At 42.1% G+C, this 24,735-nt stretch overlaps 1 protein-coding gene across 2 annotated transcripts; it reads right to left on the reverse strand.

Annotated features, from left to right (window-relative positions):
* Positions 1 to 1,050: 1,050 nt before the first annotated feature.
* Positions 1,051 to 17,991, reverse strand: LOC102294024 (matrix-remodeling-associated protein 5). 2 transcript variants are annotated; one of them, XM_005918327.2, is made up of 12 exons: positions 17,114 to 17,991; positions 16,382 to 16,601; positions 16,079 to 16,208; positions 14,553 to 14,794; positions 14,186 to 14,337; positions 9,966 to 13,507; positions 8,715 to 8,856; positions 7,945 to 8,080; positions 6,438 to 7,628; positions 6,140 to 6,347; positions 5,190 to 5,411; positions 1,051 to 5,053 (listed from the first exon to the last, which is right to left on the reverse strand). In XM_005918327.2, exons 2-12 carry the CDS (start codon positions 16,573 to 16,575, stop codon positions 2,915 to 2,917), a joined length of 8,298 nt encoding a protein of 2,765 aa, XP_005918389.1. In that variant the 5' UTR covers positions 16,576 to 16,601; positions 17,114 to 17,991; the 3' UTR covers positions 1,051 to 2,914. The 2 variants fall into 2 exon arrangements, with proteins under 2 accessions (XP_005918389.1, XP_042075095.1); XM_042219161.1 differs by lacking the exon at positions 16,382 to 16,601.
* Positions 17,992 to 24,735: the final 6,744 nt, after the last annotated feature.

Raw genomic sequence — 24,735 nt, forward strand, 5'->3', positions numbered from 1 at the left:
TGCAATGATTCTAATCAGTGGTGCCTTTGATCAGTGGACTAATTCACATCAATAAGCTTCAGCTTCGCATTGTTTGAAACATTTCTCTTCAATTATTCAGCAGCTCTGATTTTCTCAGGTCTGACTAATAGTATCGACAAGTTTGGGCTGATTGTATTCATTTGGACTAAATGGTCTAATCACAGAGCATTAAGGCCACGGCTAAAAAAAAAAAAGAAAAGGAAAAGAAAAAGAGAGGAAAAAACATTTGGAACTTTTTAAAGGCTAAAAACTCTTTTCAGATAAAGCTGGACCTGATTTAACTCGTAACCACGGCTTAACAATCCTGTGTCATGAAAAATGAGATATATAAAAAAAATTTGCCCTGGGCCAACTGGTGGACTATGTAGGAGTGCTAAAGTAACCAAATGGGGTTGCCTTAGCCTCAAGGGCTAGGGATAGTGCTAGACTGTGTTACATGTCCTGTGCTGTGACTTTACACTTGCTAAATTATATAAATTAAAAATGGCAACATGCAAGTAAAAAAAAAAACTTTTTCAAACTGTGGTTTGGGAGTGGCGTTGATATAACCCTTTGCCTCACAGCACGATGCAAAACAGAAACGCAGAAGTGGTGCACAGCTGAAAAGGTGAAAATAGTCTAAATACTGTAAGTATGGTGTGAACACTGTGTTGACAGCCCGGAGAAAAAAAACATGCAGTAATTACTTGGTGCAGCATTTTCGTCAGTTTTGGCATTGGCAGCAGTTCAGAGGTATTTTGCTCGCACTCCTTCGCTTTCCCTTACTCTAGCTGCCTGCCAATATTTTTTTTTATACTAATGGCCAATATAGTGCACCGTCACACTGCTCGTATATACAGTACATAAGGTCAGGATTAATCAAAAGTATTCATCGCCTATTTACTGGACTCCCAGTGTAAACACCAGGTGTGAGCTCATGCATGGTGGCGTGTGGAGCTGCTCTGCAGGCTGTTGGGAGTTTTATTGCATTTCCCAGAGAGGCGAATATGATGTCATCAACATGTGTCTCATCTACTGTTAAGACCCCATTTCCTCGTCTGACAGCTGAGCCACGGATAAGGAGTTTCTGTTCTCATCATACACTCAAGGAAAAGTTTCCTTCTGCGCTCCCACCCTCCCACGAGGTGTTTTCTTTTTTCCTTCTAACTCCAAAAACTAGCACTCGCTCTTTGTCTGCACCGTGCTGCTTTTCAGAACAAAACTCAACCACTGACGTTTCATTTTTTCCCATTTTTATTTATAAAATGAAGGTGTTAAAAGTCTAGGAAGCATTCATCACTGGCAAGTGAGACTTCAAACATATTCATATTTAATAATAATTCTCCCTTTAAGACTGTCTAACAACAGAGTTTGTACAAGGCAAATAATTTAAGGACAATATTTTTAAAAAATGATTAAGTGACTACATATAACTATGACCTCCTGGCTTTGTGCACAGGCGTAAGACAGGTGCTTGTACCAACAGACATCTATACAGTAGTTAATATCACAATAATCCTGAACATTACTCTTCAAAAACTGGCTTTTGTTGAAACATAAATGTTTTGTACCATATGTTTGGCTCCATTAGTGCTGTGAAAATGTAATGGAATCAGAAGGTGAGTACAAAGTCCTGAAGAATCTGCTTTTTCGAGTAGATCATAACACTGAAGCCCTCCATCAACATGCCTGTGAACGCTTTAACGAAAGCAGTTCAGTGCAAATAATGGTGCCAAATACAATTCTTTTTCCTGGTTTGTTACATATAGACCACCGCAACAAATCCAACCTAGTTAGCACATGAAAATACAACATTTTAAAATGACATTTTTAAACCTAAGAAGAACATTTTTTAAAATATACAACAAATGTAACACAATCATATTATGTGACATTACATTTGTGCCTATGTGAATGGAAACAGTTGTGAAGGAAAAACTGACATGTTGTGCGATGCTGTGTGGCGTCGCTGGCAGAACGTTATCGGCAGATAAGCGGTTTAACATATAAATTGCAAAAAAGTTGCTGTTTATCACATGTAGCACAGAGATAAAGATGGCTTACATCAGCTGTACTCTCGCTACTGGAAATGCTCCAGTTTCAGACCAACCATTCATAGGAGGGCGACTCACCAGCAGTGAACTAACCTGTGTTATTATCAATGCAAACTGGAGCAAAATGGATGTTGCACAGTTTTTGGACTAGAGAGTCAGCTGGTTTAAAGACTTTTTAATGTCCAATCCATTTGCTAACATGCACCTTGGTAAGGTCATGTCTAAAAAGGCCGAGGGCCACAGTGCATAGTGTGAAATTGCTATACTACATTGTGCAGTACATTGTTGTTCAGTGTTAGAGCAGAAATGTAAAGTAATAAAGCTAAATAATGAGCTGGTGTTAAATGGATATAGCGCATTTTGATCTTTCACACGAGGGTTGAAAATGTTTTTACATTTTACAAATAAACACAGAAAGAAAAGATGTTATTGTATTGGTGAACAATTCATTTTGCTCTTATTCCCCCTTTCTTACACTTTAGCACACGGTGGAGAAACAAGACCATTTCTGCAGGAAAAAATGCAGCATTTTTGCCACAATGATGAAATGAGCACTAATTAAAAACAGGATTTACACCAGTGAGACACCAAATGTGTAGACCACCTGCATGAAACATTGTACCTGTTTTTCAACCCCTGATTCAAAACCTCAAATACATAAATGAGACATAAACTGTATATCAGCAATGTGTCCTTTCTGAGAGTTATCAGTATCTCCCACACAGGGGTTTGCAGTTTCTTTGGGCATCAGGGACACAGAGTGTAAGCACTCAAACAGGTTATACACCAGTACAAAGAAGTGAAGTCTCTGTGCTTCTATTACATGACATTGTGTATGCGTGTATTGTCGTCTCATCCGGTTATATAACATGCAGGTAGGTTGCCTTGGTGTCCACCCCTATCACATTTTTGGCGGTGCATTTGTAAAATCCTGTATCCATGCTTGTCGGTTTTTGTATCACTAAAGAACCCTGAGGGCTAAGATAGCGGTTCCCATAAATGCGAGGCTGAGCCATGACCTTCAGCTGCATCAGGTCTGGTGTTTCCCAGGTAACTGTCGCCCGGGGTGTTGCTATGGTCAGGCAGGGCAGTTCCACAGCGACACCGGGGCGGGTGTAGGTCACAGGGGAGGGGCCTGTTGTGATGCGCGGAGGGTAGGCGATGACAATAACAGGAACTGTGATCACTGAAACTGAGGAAGAGTCATAACTCGTGGATCTGCAGGTGTAGGTGCCACGGTCGAACACAGAGGCCTGCTGCACTGTTAATGCTCCATCCTCTTGGACTAAGTAACGGCCTGAATCACCACTCTCACCCTGGGACAGCACCTTGCCACTGGGCATGGTCCATGTGAATGAGCCGCGGGTAAAGCCAGGTGTTTGAGAAGCAGGGCAAGGCAGGTGAAGGGTCTCTCCATTAATGATGCTCACAAGAGAGGCTGTTTGGGTGATCACAGTGGGCGCTGAGGCAGTGCCAGTTGAGGATGGGGGGCCAACTGGGTGAGGTGGTGCAGGCAATCTCACTGCACTTTGCCGAGGCTTTTCAGTAACTGAGATTCTCGGGTAAAGCACAGGTGATGCTGGCTTTGAGCTTAAGGACTGCTCTGATTCCACTAACCCTCTTGAGAGCGGCACCTTTGTTAAACCAACCCTTTCTACCCTGTGTGGAGATCTGACCTCCTCCTGCTGGTCTGACACCTCCAGCTCCACCCGCATTGTTGTCTCTCCTTTCTCACTTCTCACTACACAAACCAAGACACCACCATCACTCCCTCGAACACCCCGCAGCTCTAAGGTACCATTTCGGTGCACAGTAAGACGACTGCCATAGTAGGGAGATGGCAACATGCCATTCCCAGGCAGAAGCCAGAACAGACGCGACTGACGGGAATTTTGGGAAGGGCATGGCAAAAAAATAGTTTGACCTTTAACTGCTTGCTGCTTCACCGCCGTTGCTACACCCAGTACTGTGTTGGGGGAGTTTTTAGCATCAGTATTACTACTTAACTCACCACCATTTCTGCTGTCGGTCCTTCCTAGATTACCGCTCCTATTAAAATCATCCCCTCTGTGTGTGCTTGTCCCAACTGCTTTATTAGACACAGTGCTACTAAAGCCTCCAGCATTTCTCGAATTACCACTTAACCTGCCATTTTCTCCGCTCGTATTAGCGTCATTACTAGCCTTTCCTGCAATGACTTCATTGATATTCCGTGCAGGATTTCTCTCAGCACTACCTTCTCTAACTGTGCTGCGACTGTTACCTACACTGTTGCTGTTGTGTATAATACTGGGTCTATTCATATTAATTCCAGTATTATCTGCTTTAGTGCTTACATTCCTAGCACGGTTCACCCCCACGCTGATTACGCTACTGCTTAGTTTTGTTGTAATTCCACTCACAAGCCCGTTAAATCCATTTTGACTATCATTCTTAAGGACAGGATTAGAGCTACTGATTGCCAAATTAACACCACTGCTTGGTACAATGTTTCTTATCCTCTCATTATCGTTGTCATTGCTGCTGCTGTTGTTATGCAGCTTGTCTGTGATTCCAGACAATCCATAGCGGATTATCCCCCCATTGTTAATGTTGTCCCCTGATCTGGTGTCAGTTCCACTATTATTGCTCCAACCTCCACCTTCCACTCGGCCACGCAATCCATAGGTAGGCGTCTCCACCTCAAGCCTGACCACCCTGCTCCTCTCCCCAGCTGAGTTGCTTGCTTGGCACGTATAGTTTCCTGTGTCGATCTTTTGAGCTATGCGAACCTCCAGAGTGCCATTTGAAACCACCACTACTCGTTCAAAATAATAACCAGATCCTAAACTTCGTGGGATAACACGGTTTGCAGGGTTGAACCACATCACTGTAGGGGTAGGGTTTCCTGTGGCTCGGCAGGGAATTCGGGCCGTTGCTCCCTGGCGTACTTTCATGATATGGTAGCTTCTGTCATCAGTAAAAGTTGGAACAGATGTCATCATAACCTTTACTTTGACCTTGAAGGGGTGAACAGATGATTGAATTGTTTAGTGTTTTTAGTTGTGTAAAAGCTTCAGTTTGAAAGCACTCACAACTCATGCAGCTCATGACAAAGACATTTAATTAAAATGATGAAGAAATTACTTGTCTTACCTTCATGGTGTCGTGGCCGCCTTGATTCTCAGCATAACACGTATACTCTCCTCCTTCTCCAGCGCTTACTGCTGGAACCAGTAACGTCCCATTGCTGAACACTATTAGTCGTTGTTCTCGGCCTCCTCTGTCTTCCCCATGCAACACGCTGTTCACCATGGTTCCATCTGGTAAGGTCCAGTGGACAGCTGGGTCAGGCAGCCCTGATGCCTGGCAGTCCACCTGCAGAGGATCAGTGTTCCAGTGATGCATGATTTAAAAGGTTGTTGACTTTTTGTTTGGGATGAAAGCTGAAGTCGTAAGAAACATTATAAATGATAAATAACAACTACATGCTGCACTCTAAAACACATCTAAGCCACTACAAATTTCACACTCACACTAAAACACAGCTCATAAATCTTTAAATTAAAGTAATTATTTTTAAAAATCCCACACTTGCTTTGTTTTTTTTTTCTTGACATTTTTCACCAAGCCTTTAAATATTGATGCGTGATTTATTTTCTGCTGAAAAACACTGCTGATGATTCATAGCTGCACATTTATGCGTCAGCAGGTTTTTCTTTCTTTTTTGACCCAAATAATATAAAACATTTTTAGATCCCAACTTAAAACCTGAACTTTAGGACTCAAATGTACCAACCCTGGCACGAAATAACTCTAAAACTCAACAGTAAACTTATATAAGAGAGGGACAGTTCAGATTTAGACATTTCTTGCCAGACATTTTAAACAATACAGCATCAAATGAATGAATGAATTGAATTATTTCATGGGAAATATGCAGTGCAAACACTACAACTTAATAACAACCCAGATTCAAATAAAATTGAGTGAGAAACACAGACTGGAAATAAAATATTAATCGCTTGTGTGCATTTATCAAACAAACTTTGCATCAGAAGCGGCTGAGAATTGCAATTTAATTACATTTCTGTTTTTCTGCTCACCTTCAGTGGTTTCCCGACTGACACCATCTGAGTGAGCAGTTGTTTTGGTTCAATCGTGGCGGGTTTCGCAGCTACAGTAACACGCAGGAGGCGATAATCATCTGCGACCTTGTTCCGTGCGATGCACAGGTAGTCTCCAGCATCCTTCTCCGTTACAGCTTGGACTGACAAGGTACCGTTAGGATGCACCTTCAAACGCCGGTCAAAACTTTCATTCAAACGTAGATAATTAAATTAGATGAAGTACTATTAAAATCAACAACATATGTAGTGATACAAATGTGGACATTCCCAGTACCTTAAGTGCTGGTCCACTAGCTTCCTGCTGGGGGTCCTCCAGATAATGATAGGGGTTGGGTTGCCAGTTACGGAGCAGTGAAGCTGTAAAATCCCTCCTTGTGGGACAGTAGAACTAGATGGTGATGTAGAAATAATACGGGCTTTGCTAAAAGGGGAGAGTAGCAAGGGATTCAAAACAGTAGATGCTCTCCTGTCTGTAGGGGAAGCAACTCTTGTGTTGGTTATACTGGGTGAGACTTTATTCTTATTTATTGACCCCGTGGAGGGTGGGGAAAGGGAAGAAGAATTTGTTTTTTTGACACTGGTAAAGTGTGTGTGGGAGGCAGTGACTGTTTTATTAAATTTAGGTGATGAGTTCGAGGACCGGTAAGGGTTAGATGAGGAGTGAGAAGAGCTTGAGGTGAGCGACGTCTTGGATTTTTCCAAGGGAGATTTAGGGGAGCTAAATGGATTTGAGGGCTGGTTAGAGATACTCAGACCTGTGTCATTAATGAGTGATGAAGAAGGTGGCCTTTCAGTAGCAACAGCTTTTACTCCTTTATGACTTACTTCTCCCTGTCTTCTTTCTTCTTCTGCTCCCCCTTCAATTTTTAACTTCACTGTTCTCTTATCGGTCCCCACAGCATTACTTGCTGTGCACTCATAGCTCCCAGAATCCTTTGACCCGACTTTTCGAATATGCAGTGTCCCATTGGTCAAGACAAAGAGGTTGCCGTGGAGAAACTGGGATGGGCGAACAAGGGTCCCATCTGGGATTCGCCAGCGGAGAGTTGGTGGAGGGGCACCTCGGGCTGAGCAGTGAGCATAAACTGGCCTCCCCGGAGACAAGAGCAGGTGTTCCTCTCTGGGTTGCTGTATCACCGGAGGTAACGAGGACACGTGTACACGCACAGAGGTGCTGGCAGCACCAGCTGAGTTGGAGGCCACGCAGCGATACACTCCTCGGTCACTGGGTAAAGTTACTGAGATATGAAGAGTTCCATTCGTGTCCACGCTGATTCGACTGGTGGAGGGGCCAGCGGATGTCATGACAGAACGATCTGGCAGAACCCACGAGAGCAGAGGGGCGGGAACACCATCCGCTTGGCACTCCAAGTGCACTTCTCCGCCCTGATGAATGGTGGCTTCTCTGTAACTAGCCAGCTGCATACGAGGGGGGCGAGTCCAAACTTCCAGGGTCGTTAGCAACCTGCCATGAAGAAGACGGGCAAAAAAACCCCTCAATTTATGAAATATGCAAAGGCAAACACACAATGCATGACTCTATCAGAAATCACATAAGAGGCACCAAATCATACTTTATATATACAGGTTTGCATTACTGCGTATGTCACTGTTTGCTGTTATAACAACAGACTCAACAATCATAACTGCACCACAATATACATTATGCTGAGTAATTTAATTGCACATTACTGTAGGCTGATGTCATTAATATTAAAATACTGTGCCCTGTTGTCATTACACAACCATACTGTATGCATAACATATATCAGTAACCTCACCTATCACGACCCAGCATGCTTTGTGCACTGCAGATGTATGTGCCCCTGTCCTGCAGCTGAATATTCTGGATAACAAGGGTGCCATTTGACAGGACCTCAAAACGCTGAGCTCTGGAGTGGACTGACATCACCGCTCCTGAGTGAAAGACATACAGCAAGAGAGTAAGACAGACAGACGCACACAAAGAGCAGCAACGAGCAAAGAGAGTGAGGAAAAACGTTAAGAGGGTGAGAAAGAGACAGAGAGGAAAGGAGGAACGGGGGCACACCAAATGGCACAGCATGAAGTAAAGTCAGCGATGCAGTGCACAAAATGTTCCATTACTTGCTTGCGATGTCTTTCCCACATGGCAAGCTAGAGAAAAGCCTATTGTGTCCATGCCAGTGTATATGCTGGTTGTTAATGGGGGTTTTTTTCATCACAGTAAAATGTGTTTGTATTCATTCATAGCACATATTAAAGCTGACGCTTATTTCCTTTAGCATTAGTGACCTCAGAGTGTAAACCTTTAATTACTCTGCTTTAAATGCAAAGTCAATAGATTTTAGACCATACCATACAGACATGCACATATGCAATAAACTGGTGAATGCGAAATAAGCACTGCTGCGTTTTCCAGCAAAATTAAAAGAATAAACATGAAGCCTGTTCCATGATTTGAGTTTATGTAACAGATTTAAAGTGGCGGTAAACTGGATTACACACTGACATAGCTCAGGGTGTTTTGTTTAAGGTATGTTAGAATAAATGCATGCTGCAGTGTGCACACCTGTGGCGACTTTAATCCACGTGATGGTGGGTTTTGGTTCTCCTTTAGCTTCACAAGTCAGCCTGGCAGTGCTCTCTGCTGGGAATGACACTGTCCTGACGTGCGGGTCTGCAATCCTTGGTCTGGATCTCACGACTGGAGCCTACAAGAGCACATTAAATCACAGGATAATGAATTTGACTCCTTTAAAATATTCAAACCTTTAAAGATATCTGGGATTCACTAATGAAACATTTTAAACTTTACAAGTTTAAAATGTTTCATTATGTTGGCCTGAATTAGGTTGGCCATTGAGTTTCATTTTCTTAACTAAATAGCCAGTGACTGGAGGGCTTCCAACAACCTACAGCAAGCAGGCAAATTAAAACACATTTGTGAAGTTATGAATCAGCATGAAAAGTCTGATTCACAGGGGCTGATTAAAAACTGCCAGTTTGTAAAATGTTTCTTATTGCTCTTTTTTTTTTTTTATTAAATAGTGATATTGTGGAATAAGATATATAATATAGCTTCACAGTGATCTCAGACTTAGAGTTTTTGTTGGTGGACCGAGATGTTTAATCTACTGAGGCTTGCCAACAAGGCCTGTAAATTAATTAACAATTGATTACTTTAAATCCCATGGAATTAGACTCACATAATGCATAACAACACATAATGCTATTGATTGTGGAACACGTGTTTTTAATTTTGTTTTTTTCTTTAGATCTCTGACAGAGCTCTGGAGAATCCATGAAATTGGAGAATTGTCATAAACATCCTTTAATTTTAATTGCAGGTCATGTGGATAGAGATTAGACTGTTTGGAGATCTAGATTTTGCCCCAAGGGCTTGCAGAGTTGGGTGTAGTGTGTGTGTGTGTGTGTGTTGTTTTTTTCTGGGTCAGCCAACTCTGGTTTGGAGCATCAGAGGCACTCACTTGGTAAAGAAATGTTAATGTGAGTTGTGTGTATATAAACTGCAAATTACATTTAAAAGTGCACTTAAAGAAATTACCCACTGCATAAATTACTAAATGACTAAAAGCAAGTAAAAATGGGGAAACATTAATTTGCAATTGAATTAACACTAGAAAAGAACAAATGGTGGTCCTAGTTTGGCTGTTATTCTCTTTGTAGTGTCGTGTGTGTGTGTGTGTGTGTGTGTGTGTGTGTGTGTGTGTGTGTGTGTGTGTGTATGCTTGCCTTAAAGCCCATTTTGGGTAGCACTACCTATAAAATAGAAATGTTATTTGAATTCATTTGGACTCACCCCAGGAGCCACAGGGAATGAAGGGGACCAGTTAGTCCTGCTGCTGTGTGAATCTGGAATTGAATTAGCGCCGGCGTTTTTCCAGTCAGTGGGGGGCCGACTCTGGTTTGGAGCACCAGAGGCAAGCCTCTCTCTGGGGTCAGCTAGGTCGATGCTTGGCCTCTCCCAGGATGATGTTTTGGTATTTGCTGATGTCATTATTGCAGCGGTACTGGAAAGTGTGCTAGGCGTAGCTGCCCTAGAAGTTGAGGGAATTTTGGCTGAAACTGTAAATGTTGGAGTAGTTGTAGTAGTTTTAGTAGTTTCAGATGTAGTAGAAGCAGTAGCAGTAGATGGAGGGTTAAGAAATCGGGACGTAACAATGAATGAGTTTGAAGAACTACTAGTAGTAGTGCTAGTATCAGTAGTAGTTGAAATCAAAGCATTATTATTAGGGTTTATTGTAGTGGTAAAGAGTTCAACTACAGGAATAGTAGCGGGAGTAGTAGGTGTAAGAATAGGTGTAGCAGAGGTAGAAGCACTTGCAGTATGTCTGGTAGTGCTAGATGCTGGAATAATAGTCCTAGCAAATATGGTGGAACTTGTAGTCCTAGGATTAATTGCAGTTGTTGTGGGAAGCTTGTACTCATTAGTCATAGCAGAAGATGTACTTTTAGCGCTGCTGGCATTTGCATTAGAATAAACCTTTTTAGGGGCAGTTGTAGGATTTGTTATGGTTTTTGCAGTAGCTGCACTGGAAACTGAAACAAGGGAGGAGTGAGTTGCTGGAGAGGAAGACTGATATAGTATGCTCACAAAATTCTTCCCCAGCTTTTCACTGTGTTTGTTTGGGGGTGTGTCAATATGCTTGCCTAAGGCTGTTTGTGTTTCTGTGTGTTTGTGTATACTGTGTGCTAAGGTATGTGTGCCTGGCACATGTGTTTCTGAAATGACAAAATTAGAATGAGTGGGTGCTGGTGTGCTGAAAAGAGTGGACTCTTCACTGTCTGGTATCTCTTCCCTGTCTGGTCTCTTGCCTGAGTGAGTCATTATAGCTGTAGGTGTGTATCTGTTTGTATACGAGGGGGAGGGAGTCTGTGAGGGGGAGGAAGATGATGAAGCAGAGCCAAAAAGATTTAGAGCAGTCTTAATATGGTCTCTCTGTGTCGACAAAATTCCCGCAGATGTGGCTGCTGAGACCAGCGACAACATATTGATTTGATTTGTAGTGGTGTCAGGTGTCACAGCAGGGGTTATTGGGTTTGTGGGTTCCAGGGGACGTTGGTTTGGGGTCAAAAGTTGCACCCTGGGCCTGTTGATGATTCGTCTCCGCTGTCCAATCTTCCTGTGTGAGTTCCGAGGTCTTTGGGGGCGGGAGCTTGGCACCAAATTAGGGAAGAACCGCTGTCGGGGATTCTGTGGTCTCGTTCTTGATGGATTGGGGTTCACTTCTCGCTCATCTCCTTCAACTGGTTCTGGGACAATTTCATTTGTTCCTGACACTGGATAAGATGTGACCGGTTCTTTCCGTGTCACTGCGTTTGCTGCTGTCTGTGTTTGTGAACCCGGTATCTCTGCCTGCCTGAGTGTGTCTGTCTCATTCTCTATCTGTTTTTCTGTTGACCTCTCTGTACCTTCTTCTGTCTCAGAGTCTGTTTCAGTCTCTGTTTTTATCTCTGTTTTTGTCGGGCTTCCTGTGTTAACAGGTTGAATGGGCTGTAACTCTTCCTCCTGAAGAACTATATCATCAACAGACGACCCTTCAGTTTCTGCTTCCACTCCTGCTCCCTGACCTCTACCTCTATCTGTATCATCATCTTCCTCGTGTTCTATTGTGACACTGTCTTCAGCTTCTTGGACCGGTGCAGCTGTGGGCTTTTCTGTTGTGATAAGTTGGCCACGATTAGCGAGAGCAGTCCTTTGACGTATCTTAGCCAAAAGGTCAGCCCATTTCTGCGGATCTATCTTTTTTTTGCTTGTGCTAACTCTACGTTTGTTCTCAAAGAGGTTTCTTCTCTGGTCTGTGGATGAAAAAGCTGCACCGCCTCGTCTCCGGGAGCCTTCTCTTACAGGCCCACGTCTTCGTGGGTTTCCAATCGGATAGCGTCTGTTTGGGGGACCCTGAAACGACACTGGGCGTTTTCTATTTCCAACAGTCGCCTCTTCCACTTCCTCTCCGTCCCCTGATCCTTCATTCATGTCACGTAATAAAGGAGCTCTTATCCTGGTTGACCGGCCAGCAGCAGACTGTGGTCCTCTGGGAAACGAAGTCCTAAGTGCAGGGATATGCTGTGAATTTAATATCAGCTGCACTGACAGAGCATCTCTACCATAGTGGTTGACTGCAGTGCAGCGGTAATGACCACCATCCCTCAGGGAGGGGTTAGGCAGATAGAGACTCCCATTTGTTTCTATGGTGAGTCCACCTGGCACAGCAGTTCCTCGGCGTACCACATTTCCATTTGGCAAAATCCAGCTTAAATAAGGCTCTGGTGAACCAGACATCCTGCAAGGCAAACTGACAGGTTCTCCAACTGTCCCTGTGACAGGAGGCCCCACTTGCTCTCCTAAATGCGGAACAGAGGACTCCTCCACTGCCAGATGCAGAGGAAGAACATCTACGTCCCTTCCAGCCCTGGCAACGCAGTAGTAAATCCCAGCATCTGACAGTTGTACATTTTGTAGCAGTAAAACAAAGCCTGAAGCCCGGAGCCTGCCATCTAGGGTGCTGGAGGGGGAGAGGAGTTCAGATCCATCTGGGAGAATCCACTGTGCTTTGGGGTTGCCAGAAGTGAGAATTGGGCAGGGTAGCTGTACTTTACTGCCTGCTACTGCTGCCAGTGCTGTGGTAGTATGATTAGTTGAAATCAGCACCCAAGGGTGAGAAGCAGCAGAGGATGATGAGAGTTGAGAGGTAGGGTCAAGATGAGCAGAAACTCTTGTTGAGTATATAAGCTGAACCTTATGTCCATTAGACTGCGCTCTGTTTAGCTGAATGCTAATAGCTGGCTGCATTAACCACTGAGGCCTGGCTTTAACAGAAGCTTTGACTCCAGTGTGATAATATCCATCTGTCTCTGCTGCCTGCCTATAGCGGTAGGCCAACGCTGGGGATTTACTCAGCATGATCTCCCTCTCGAGGCGAACTGCAGTCTCGCTGTAGTGAGCCAGAATCCTCCAAAGTTTCTCATAGCTCTGTCTCTCCACGGGGCACTCCAGAGAGAGCGAGAGAGCGAGAGGAAGAGGAGAAGATGAGGACACGGAGAGATCTGGAGGAGGAGCAATATCTTGGGAGTCGGATGATTGAGTGATGTTGCAACTCAGATCAACACTGTACCCTTGCTGGTCAGACAAACCCAGTGAGGCACTGCCTAAGGGCTCTCTGAAGGTCTCACTTGATTTAATTTCACTGGGTTCTGTCCCTAAAGGTGCCTCTTTTCCTGGAGACGGGATCACTGGTGAATTGCACGTTAAAGCAGTCTGTTCAAGCAAGCCCTGCCCTTGAAGTGAATTGGGGGATGTACATAATGGACACTGTGGGCCACCAGGACATTTCATCAAGCCTAATTGAAAGAGGGAAACAGAGAAAATGATATCACAAAAGACAGCCTTACCATATCTAATGTCATAGCAGCTATGCAAATACACAATAGCACGTTTTAGCTCTTTCAACATATAACTGCATATTATAGTCATTTATTAGTCATGGCAGCATATTTTAAGCATTCATTACACTTTATATCTCTTACTAATTAGGTATGGTTACTTAATTTACACATAAATCAGATATATGCATCACTTCATTACTACACAGGAATCATTAGCCTATATTTCAGCGGACACACATCAGTGCTGTCATCATGGATTAGTCATGGCAAGTTAAGTCTGGCATATCAATGAGACACATTTCATGGCCTAGCTTTCTCTCACATCTCAATAACAGCCACAAAACACACTGGAAGATAATGGGGAGAAACAATGAATAATTTGTGACAAAAAGCAGGTGGAGGGCGGTAGTGGCCAAAGGTTCTCAGATAACAAAACCAGATGCATTAAAATGAATGGTTTTGGCATGCAGCTCTCGGTCTCGGCTTATAAAGTGGAAATATCAACAAAACAATCTTCTGTTTATCAGTCCGTTCCCAATGTTCCTTCTCACCTTATCTATTTCTTCTTCTGAACACGTTAGAGAGACAAAACAATAAGTGTAAACAAATGATTTTTTCAGGAATGGCAGTCACCTGGGTGAGCCAGAGTCCAAGAAAGAAACCAGTTCATCCTGCAGTCACAGCTCCACGGATTAGCCTGCAGCATAAGAGTTTCCAGCAGAGGTGCTGTTGCTAAAGCGTCTTTGGGCAGGGTGGTTAGACTGTTGTTGGAGAGGTCCAGGTGTCTAAAGAAAGGGAAGAAGAAAAAACTGATATGAAAACAGAGGGAAAGCAGAGTCTGAATCAAAGCAGATGGCTGCTTGGACTGAATTTAAGTTAACAATTACTGTGTTGCCCTCACTCTCAGGACTACCAGCAGAACTAAATCTGGTTATACTTTTAAAACCAGATTTCCCTCGCACTGATTATTACATTGAATGTTTGAAGTGTACAAGCTCACCTGAGTGTGGAAAAGTAATATGTATTCAGTAGGGACAATGTGCATAGAGTGTGAGGGTGCAACTGATGCAGCCTGTTTCCTTGTAGACGAAGCAGCCGGAGGCTAGGCAGCTGGAGCAGGGCCCGGGGGTGGATGTGCTGGAGGAGGTTGTGATCCAAATACAGGCGGAGCAGTGAGGTCAGGCCAGAGAAGGTCAGCGATGAAGAGATCTCTCTCAGCTTGTTATAGCTTAGCTTTAGTATCTGTGGGAATAAAGGAAATGAAATGAGCAGAAGGAATGGAGGATTAGGGCAGACATCTAAGGCTGATTTAAAAGGAAAGGAAAAGTCGGTTACTGGACACCCACCACATGCTGGCAACATGAGTCTATAACATGAGAATAAAGAGATGTGTAAAAATCCAAGTAGAAACAACTGATCCTGAGTAATTTTTTAAAATACAAGCAAAGCTTTCAAGAAAATAGTTAAAACATTTAAAAAACTACTGCTGACAGCATATCCAGATGAAATATTCATGCTGTGCATCGGGTCAAACTAAAAGGATATCCTAGAACTGGCGGGGTTTCTCATTATCCAAATGTAAAATTTAGCACTTTCCCCAAAAGGAAACTGTAAGAAATCTATTGCTATTCCAGCCATGTGTGAAGATCCCGCCAGAAATTTAAGAAGGCGCACCATGAAAATCAGGTTGTGGAATTTTGTTTCTGTGAGGCTTACGTTAAATCTGCCCTCTGGGGAGGCTACTGAGCTGGAAGAGTTCCAGCTGCTGACGGATCAAGCATGTGAAGACGTCAGCACATGAAAATATGGATCCTATTACCACAGAACGGCAAATATATCAGCATCTGCCTGGGAGATGAAGGGAACAATTGCTAGTTGAGTAATATCACTTCCCCACGGACTGCTAACTCTGCCCTCAGGTTGCTTCTCAAATGTCCAGTGTGTTTCCTGTCACCAAGCAGTGAAACGAATGATGATTGCTAAATTATGCAACACTTATAAAGAAATTAGGAAAAAAATGCTGACATTTTGAATCTACGAAATGATGACTGTTCGCTTTGATTGATTAATTCTAGATTAGTTTTGCAGATCAGAGCTTTAGCTAATGAATCGGTTCAGTATTAATAGTATGACTGCAGGATTTGGGCACATTTATCAGTGTAGCGTCGTTTCTATATTACACCAAACCTTTTTGACAAATACTATTTATCTTGATAATCATACATTACTGGCGTTATCAGTAACAGAAACCTTCTTTGACAAGCGGTTTTAATGTTCATCTCTCATAGTTAGAGTGTTATTAAGAGTGTTAATTACAAGTATTTCAGATGTTACTGGTCTACTGTATCGTAACTTTTTATCTCCACTGTCACAAAACGTTGTCTCTCCTACCCATTAGGGTGTTGAGGCGACTGTTTGTTGTAATTTGGCGTTTTATATATAAAACTGCCCACTCTCTGTTTAATTAGATTCACTAACCCCACTGAGAAAGGTCAGAAGTATTGTCTTTCTCCTCTTCCTGTTTACCTGTAGCGATTTCATGTCTCTGAACGCTGCATCTGGAAGATGATGGAGGTCATTGCTGTGAAGCATCAGAAGCTCCACCCTCCTTAACCCAGCCAAAGACCTGTCATGGAGGTTCCTGATGCTGTTAAACCTGCCAGAGAACAAAACACCATCTGTATACTTTAAAAAAAAAAATTCCTGTGTTGACTGATTTAAAAAAAAGAATAAAAAACACCCAAAAAAGCTTCAGCTCGTTATCTCTGATATGTTACATATGTGTGAGCAGCATACTTTGTTCTTTTGGATGTATGTGTGTTTCCATACCCTAAGTTTATGCGTCTTGTGTGTGCAGGCAGACCGGGAGGTATAGCGAGCAGTGAGCGGAAGGTGCAGTGGACTTCATTGGCCTGGTAGCAATTACAGGTCCTGGGGCAGGACTTGCTCGTGGGCACAACAAGTGCCAGCATCAGGAGAGCCAGTAAAGCCGCAAGCACATTCACTCCCCGATTCATTTTCATTTACTAGAGGAGACAGTACACTATCACTGCAAAAGAGGAAAAGGAAGTCAGGAATAATGGAGAGAAGCAAAGAGCACCAAAATTTCTCCAACAACTTCTGTCAAAATAACCTCTTTCCTTTTTTTTAAGTAGAGACCACAGTGCTACTCCTCACACTTTTACTTATACTCAAGCCACAGAGCCATGCTGGAACACTGCACCTGTCTTAAAGGTGAGATATTTAAGTATAAGACATACAGACGCGCATGCGTGTGCTTAAGTAGTTAGCGGTGTGGCTGATGCGATATATGAATGAAGGTTTAAGTCAAAGGGCGCATTAGGAGGCTAGAAATACTCCCGCCCTCTCCCTCCTCGCTCTGTTACTCTCACCCAATCGCAAAATTAACATAAAAACGCCAAACATTTAAATTCAACAGACCAACTATAGAGCTAAACATGAGAAAGCTTTTCGACCTATAGTTAAAATTTAAGTAAATCATGCTGATGAGCAAGAAGCATTGGAGATAAATAGATTATTTTACCGCGTTTCACAACATACCTTGAAATCCTTCGGTCCGGGGGAGTTAATCATTTAATGGAATTATTCATTTTGACCATCAAACGCTGACTTTAATCCAGCTGCACGGTTCGGAAATTTAAAAGCAAATTTATGCAGTTTATCCGCCCATCAGGTCCGATACTTGGAGTGAATTCCCAAGAAAGTTATCACCTTAGAAGAGAGCCAAGAAAATCCTGAAAAGTGATATCACTTTTTTTCCAACTCCACAAAACTTTTTTTTTTAAGTACGTTAACAACATCCAGAGTTCTTCATGCGTCTCTACAAAAGTAGAGCGGCAGGAGCGGCAAGCGGACTATTTGCATAAGAGTCTGGCGCTGTGTGAATGTGTGCGAGCGTGTGTTTGTGTATGGGACAGTGGATGTGTATTTGGAAAGGGGGACTGGACTGAAGTGCACCGAGTGACGCTCGGGGAGAAGGGTCCATCCAAGGAGGGGCTTTCTCTGGAGACCCAGAGGTAACAAGTTACCGCGTTCGGGCTGCTGCTCCTCTCAAATGCGTGCAGCTGTCAGAAAATAACGCCAAAACTCATTTTGAAACTCTTATGTCGGATAAAGGCTCTTATAACTTCTCTAGGAAGTTTAACTTAGGTCATTTTTTCTATATAATTTTAATTTCGAGAGGGCTTCTGGCTTTTACTTATTTCATATAATCTTACTGTCTGAATAGTTTTTAAATTTAAGCTGCAGAAATGTGGAAATTTGTGAACAGTAAATATTGTCATTTGATCTGACATCAAAAATAAGCTCATTAATAGGATAGAGTCTAAAGAAACAAACTATGAGGTATCCATCTGAGCCTCCTTATTACTATATTATAGCAAAGCTGGACTGGGACAAAAAAATCGGCCCGGGCATTTTGACTAGAGACCGGCCCACCAGGATAAAGATTGAAAATGTGACGTCATTCAGGGGCAAAACCGCAAAGGATTCTGGGAACTGTGGCAAGAGGTACTAGCGCACGCAGGCTTTCAATTGAACTCAGTTACACAGCGGTAAAAAATAACCCAAAAAATGGCAAGAAGCTGTTGTATTATTAACTGCAATAGCCGGTCGCATGACAGTCACGGGAAGCCGACGGGTAAAGAGATCGTTTTTTTTTTTATCGGATTACAACGTTGAAGAGAAATGTTTTAAGCCATGTTTCCGAAGTAAGAGCCGACGATGGTCTGGATATACCAAATATAACGTCCCAGAACACTCCAGCTCACAGGTTAGTCTGCTCCAAGCATTCCCACAAAGGTCAGAGTTTTTTAGTAGTTATTACGTCATTTTTCGTAACATAATTGGTGATATAGGTTACAAGCAAGTCTGGCGCTGAACAGAAATTGTCGTGCTATGCTCCTTTGTTTATTGTGCATAAATAGTAAATTGTCCTGACACAATATTGCGTTTCGCTTCTGTTATTACCATGGTACATTGAGAAAAACATATACTTTTATTCACAGGGTAAAACAGTTTTTTTGTATCACTAATTGCCCAGTACGATTACAGCATACAATATTATTGTCACTGCTACATTTCTGTAATGAACCAGAAATTATTTCCACTACTAATTAATTACCGTTGAGCTCAAAGGTTATATTAATAAACGGTTAACGAATGTGTATTTATGAAGACGATTTGTGAGACTGGTAAACTTACCTTTGTTCGTACGATGGTCTTTCGTTCTACACGGTGCATTTCAAGGTCCTGTACCCATCCGTCGGTAAACTGTACCTGGGCTTGTTGCAGTGACCTGAAGTTACTAAACTTCACGAGTGTATGCACTCACTCCAAGAACCGTATAATTATAAATCTGAGCGTGGTGAAGTTGGGCAGCACGCTAACGTCTTTTGTCCACTCTGTGTGCTCGTAAGGGTCTGACCCTTTCACTCCTTTGATTTTTTCCTCGTATCTTTTCTTTGTCTTTTCGTCAAGTCTGTCTTTGTACGGACCGGCATTGTTCTCCTTTTGTTTTGTACAGAACTTTTTTGTGCGGCAAAGAAAAAACAAGAAGGTATTGGAACCGGAGAATGAACGTTTTGCGGTGCTGCAAGTGCTTGCATTCGATGCGGTACTTGTATTCTTTTGCCACGAATTCCCGGCATGCAGTGTGCGAAAATCACGTGATTGCTAAACAAGGGGGAGGGTGCATCCGGCCTCCTCGGCTGTAATTGGTCCAGCCCAGAGTCGATCATTGGCCAATCCAATTGGCCAATCCAACACCTTTCATTATATATACCCTTCCTAAAATAAAAAATAAAAAAAATCCATCGGCCCATAAAAACCAAAAATAGCCAGCGGACCCTGGCCAGTCCAGCTATGTATTATAGTAAATATGATTTTGACCTATTGTCATTAAGATGGCTTCTCCACTCTGCCATAAGATTATTCTGGTGAAAAAAATAGTAAACTTCTGTATTTAACTAAATTTAATGTAATATTAATCAAATATATTGGGCAATGAAAAAAGTCTGAGCACATAGAATACCATATTACCCTCACCGAACCATTAAGCGCACCCATGATAAGCAAAAATTACACAGAAGACATGACCTCTGTCTCTTCATTGGCCCTTAGGCTGTCTCTGATGTACACATTTGGGTTAGGATCTACATCTTATTCTAATCCATCTGATGTGTCACAACTTTTTCAAGGACACTGAAGCAGAAACTGAACTGCAGCTTGCTTAATTGGGAGATCCTCTGTTGGTAACATGTGGTTCCATATTTTCAAGTTCCACTAAAAATTTATCTAATTTTCAGGCACCACGTGGAGATTACACCTCCTTCTGTGAGACTTAAATGAAGGGACAGCAAAAATAGACTGATGCTCCTCAGCTGTTGTCCCCTTTAAGTAACCCCACCCCCATTTGTCACAGTAAGTTAGTGACAAGCGAGTACGCCTGGCAGAGGCTCTTTGCATTCCTTTAGGTCATTAAAGCGATATTTCTGAGAGAGAAAAAAATCACCTTATTTACCCTGGACAGAAAAACTGCTTGAGTTTCTAGGTCTCTCAATAAACTTTTCCAGCACAACTGAAAGGTTTTTGTTTTTTTTTTACTCACCACAGGGGGCAGCAGTACTGAAGTGCAGCAGCAGATGTGCAAATAAGGTCACCACTGAAAAGTTTTGAAGAATTCACATCAGCTGCCTGAATAATGGATTGTTGCTCTAATCCTGAATGACTGTTCATACCTGCTGGCTTGACAGTCGACAAGTGAACATCCGCAGACATCTGAGTGGATGGGATTTGATGCTTTACATTCACCAGCAAAATTCCCTCTGATGTTTTTCAACAGATGATCCAGTCTTCACCACCTTATAACCCTTGTCTCTGCAGGCAGTGTTGGCCTGTGAGAGCTTAGCAGCTCTCACATGCTGCACCGATTCCCTGTAGCTGTAATATGACTGTAAAAAGCATTAGGCCCAGTCCCAGCTCACTTCATTACAATACTCATCACTGTTATTGGAATGTATTGGACCATAATAAATGAATCACTGTCTGTCTAACTGGAAACAAGTAAGGAATGAAGACATAATGTAATATAAAGGCTCCTTGGAGGAAGAGAATGAATGAAGGGAGTCAAGAGAAAAAAAGAGGAGCAAAGAGAATGAGGGTTAAAGGCACTATGCTTTTGGCTTATGGAGAATGACCCACACTATTAAGTAAATGGTTTACATGCTGCATAAACAATTAGCTCTCGTCCCTTAGCTTCTTTTTTTTTTATCACCAGTTATAGGCTTGGTTTTTGTGTTTTTTCAGTTTTGTAAAGTGAAACATGGCATCTTTACCTCAAATGTCCAATTTTCTGTATTTAACAAGTGAGGAAATAAAGGATGCTATCAGCGATGCTATTTGTGTGCTATCTGCACACAGAAAATAATATTTACCGCTTTCAGGCCCCTGGTTCTAAGAATAAATAAATATTTTAGTTCGAGAAGCTGGCGGCCAAGAGTTTTGAGGTATTTACTGACAAATTTCTCTGAGCTGAATTGAAAGCTGCAGTAATACACTAGACAAAACCAGGTCATACAAAAAAAAGGACACCCATCCTGTCAATAACACAGAGTTACCACAAAGTGTGTTTCTCTAGACCTAACAATTTCCCTCAAACCCCCTAGTCCCTGCACCAAGCAATCACATCTGTCCACCAAATGCTTGGAGATGAAACTGAAATCCTTCATCATCATGCCTGCCAACACCAAAAATGTCAAAGTAAAGGAGCCCTACCAGAATATACTGTATGTAATTTTAATTTGTACCCAGTCATTGTTGAAAAAAAAAAAGATCTCATTTGCATGTTACTAAGGAATGCATTGCTTGCTCACTCCACAGCCTGCAGTCACTTCAAGATAAAAATTAGATCCCCTCACTTTTGCACGCTTAACCTCTTACAAGTGTAATTTTCATTTACTAAAAAAGGCAATTTTTCCAACCAAATTGGTTCCGTTGAAGAGACCTGGGCTGCTGGGAGTTTGTCAAACTGCATTTAAAGACTCTGAGAAAATGAGAGGAAAAAAGTAATTTAATGTGATGAGTTAAAGTCTGAACTATCTGGACAAAACTCCAAATACTATGTCTGGCAAATCCCAGTAAATGTAAAGTAAAGCACAATGGTGGCAGCTTCACACCATAACGATGCTCATAGGAATGCTTAAATGCAATACAGATCGAAGCCTGCAGACTGCAGAGCAGAACCTGCGCGATGGGTGCAGGGAATGCATTATCTTTGAAGACGCTCTGTTCCAGGACGGACATGACCTGAGATTGGAGTGATGTTTCACCTTTCGGCACAACAGTGAACCAAAGTAATCAGCCATGACAGTACTGCAGTGCAATGGCCATCTGCAGCACATCCAGTCTTACAGAGCTTGACAGGAGTTGCCCAGCAAAATGTGACACCCAGGTGTGCAAACTATATGCAGACGTTATGTAAGCTATAATGACTTCCAAAGATTTAAATACTTTTAAACTGACTATTTTGATTATTGGTAAACTTTAAATGAATTTAAATAAAATTCTATTTGTAAAGGCATCTTAAAGCTTTTTGAAGGAACTTTTCTGTATTCTGGTTCTGTTTGTCTCTCTTGGTGAGATTTTTTAAGAAAGTACATTGGTCATCAGTGCTGTCTAATCTCCTGGGTTTGGTGTTATCTAGGTCAACTACTGGAGTGCTGACTCATGAATTCAGGAAGTATACAGCTCCAGGAGGAGAGAAGTTTGCTGATACATAATTTCAAATCATGTACATTATGTATTCTTTTTCAGCTGTCTTTCATGTATGAAAAGAAAAACTTTTTGAAAGTCCTGGCAGAGAAAAATCTGTGCATTTCATTAACTCTCAATTCTTGTTTTTCATTATTCAATTTTCTTTTTTTTTCAGCATTTTGGTTCTTTAATTGCTGTACATGTTCTCTGAGTTCCCCTGTGTTAGTAAAGCTGGCATGATAAAAATATATATCTATACAGGGAGTGCAGAATTATTAGGCAAATGAGTATTTTGTCCACATCATCCTCTTCATGCATGTTGTCTTACTCCAAGCTGTATAGGCTCGAAAGCCTACTACCAATTAAGCATATTAGGTGATGTGCATCTCTGTAATGAGAAGGGGTGTGGTCTAATGACATCAACACCCTATATCAGGTGTGCATAATTATTAGGCAACGTCCTTTCCTTTGGCAAAATGGGTCAAAAGAAGGACTTGACAGGCTCAAGAAAAGTCAAAAATAGTGAGATATCTTGCAGAGGGATGCAGCAGTCTCAAAATTGCAAAGCTTCTGAAGCGTGATCATCGAACAATCAAGCGTTTCATTCAAAATAGTCAACAGGGTCGCAAGAAGCGTGTGGAAAAACCAAGGGCAAAATAACTGCCCATGAACTGAGAAAAGTCAAGCGTGCAGCTGCCAAGATGCCACTTGCCACCAGTTTGGCCATATTTCAGAGCTGCAACATCACTGGAGTGCCCAAAAGCACAAGGTGTGCAATACTCAGAGACATGGCCAAGGTAAGAAAGGCTGAAAGACGACCACCACTGAACAAGACACACAAGCTGAAACGTCAAGACTGGGCCAAGAAATATCTCAAGACTGGTTTTTCTAAGGTTTTATGGACTGATGAAATGAGAGTGAGTCTTGATGGGCCAGATGGACCTTCTTCAAGCAGTGGTACAGGAAGAAGTCTGCATCCTTCAAGAAAAACATGATTTTCATGCAGGACAATGCTCCATCACACGCGTCCAAGTACTCCACAGCGTGGCTGGCAAGAAAGGGTATAAAAGAAGAAAAACTAATGACATGGCCCCTTGTTCACCTGATCTGAACCCCATTGAGAACCTGTGGTCCATCATCAAATGTGAGATTTACAAGGAGGGAAAACAGTACACCTCTCTGAACAGTGTCTGGGAGGCTGTGGTTGCTGCTGCACGCAATGTTGATGGTGAACAGATCAAAACACTGACAGAATCCATGGATGGCAGGCTTTTGAGTGTCCTTGCAAAGAAAGGTGGCTATATTGGTCGCTGATTTGTTTTTGTTTTGTTTTTGAATGTCAGAAATGTATATTTGTGAATGTGGAGATGTTATATTGGTTTCACTGGTAAAAATAAATAATTGAAATGGGTATATATTTGTTTTTTGTTAAGTTGCCTAATAATTATGCACAGTAATAGTCACCTGCACACACAGATATCCCCCTAAAATAGCTAAAACTAAAAACAAACTAAAAACTACTTCCAAAAACATTCAGCTTTGATATTAATGAGTTTTTTGGGTTCATTGAGAACATGGTTGTTGTTCAATAATAAAATTATTCCTCAAAAATACAACTTGCCTAATAATTCTGCACTCCCTGTATATGTATATGTATGTGTAATGAATCTATCTATCTATCTATCTATCTGATAAATGTAATCCACCAGTCCCTTTATTAGGTACACCTGTTCCACTAATTTCATTTCAGAACAAGCATCAGTATGAGAAAGATTGGTGTTTTAAGTGACTTTGAACGTGGCATGGTCGCTGATACCAGAGTATTTCAGATGATGCTGATCTACGGGGATTTTCGAGAACAATCATATTTACTCTGAAGCTTAAAAGGAGAAAATATCCAGGGAGCAGCAGTTTTCTGGATGAAAACACCTTGTTAATGCAAGAGGTCAAAGGAGACTGCTCAGAGTGCTTTGAGTTGACAGGAATACAAAGATACAACAGTGAGAATTTAGCATAAATTTAAAGCATCCATAAATCCTGCCTTATATCAACGGTTCAGGCTGCTGGCACTGTAATGGTGTGAGGGATATTTTCCTGGGACACTTTTGGACCCTTCGTATCGGCTGAGCCACAGCCTACCCTGCTGACCAGAACAACAAAACGATTTTGGCCCACACCAACATGAACCAAAATCTCTGAGGAGTGTTTCCAGCACCTTGTTAAATCTACGCCACGAAGAATTATGGCATTTCTGAAGGAAGAGGGAGTCTAACTGTGTACTTGCAAGGTGTATTTAATAAAGTGACCAGTGAGTGAATACATACATGACAGTAAAACATAATTTAACTATGGCCAACTCTCTTGTAAACTTTTCAGATCTGTGGTTTGAATGACAGCTAAGCTTCCTGTAG

This window comes from Haplochromis burtoni, unplaced genomic scaffold (genome assembly GCF_018398535.1).
Source record: "Haplochromis burtoni strain Fernald_Lab_line unplaced genomic scaffold, NCSU_Asbu1 Contig_29, whole genome shotgun sequence".
Classification (NCBI taxonomy): domain Eukaryota; kingdom Metazoa; phylum Chordata; class Actinopteri; order Cichliformes; family Cichlidae; genus Haplochromis; species Haplochromis burtoni.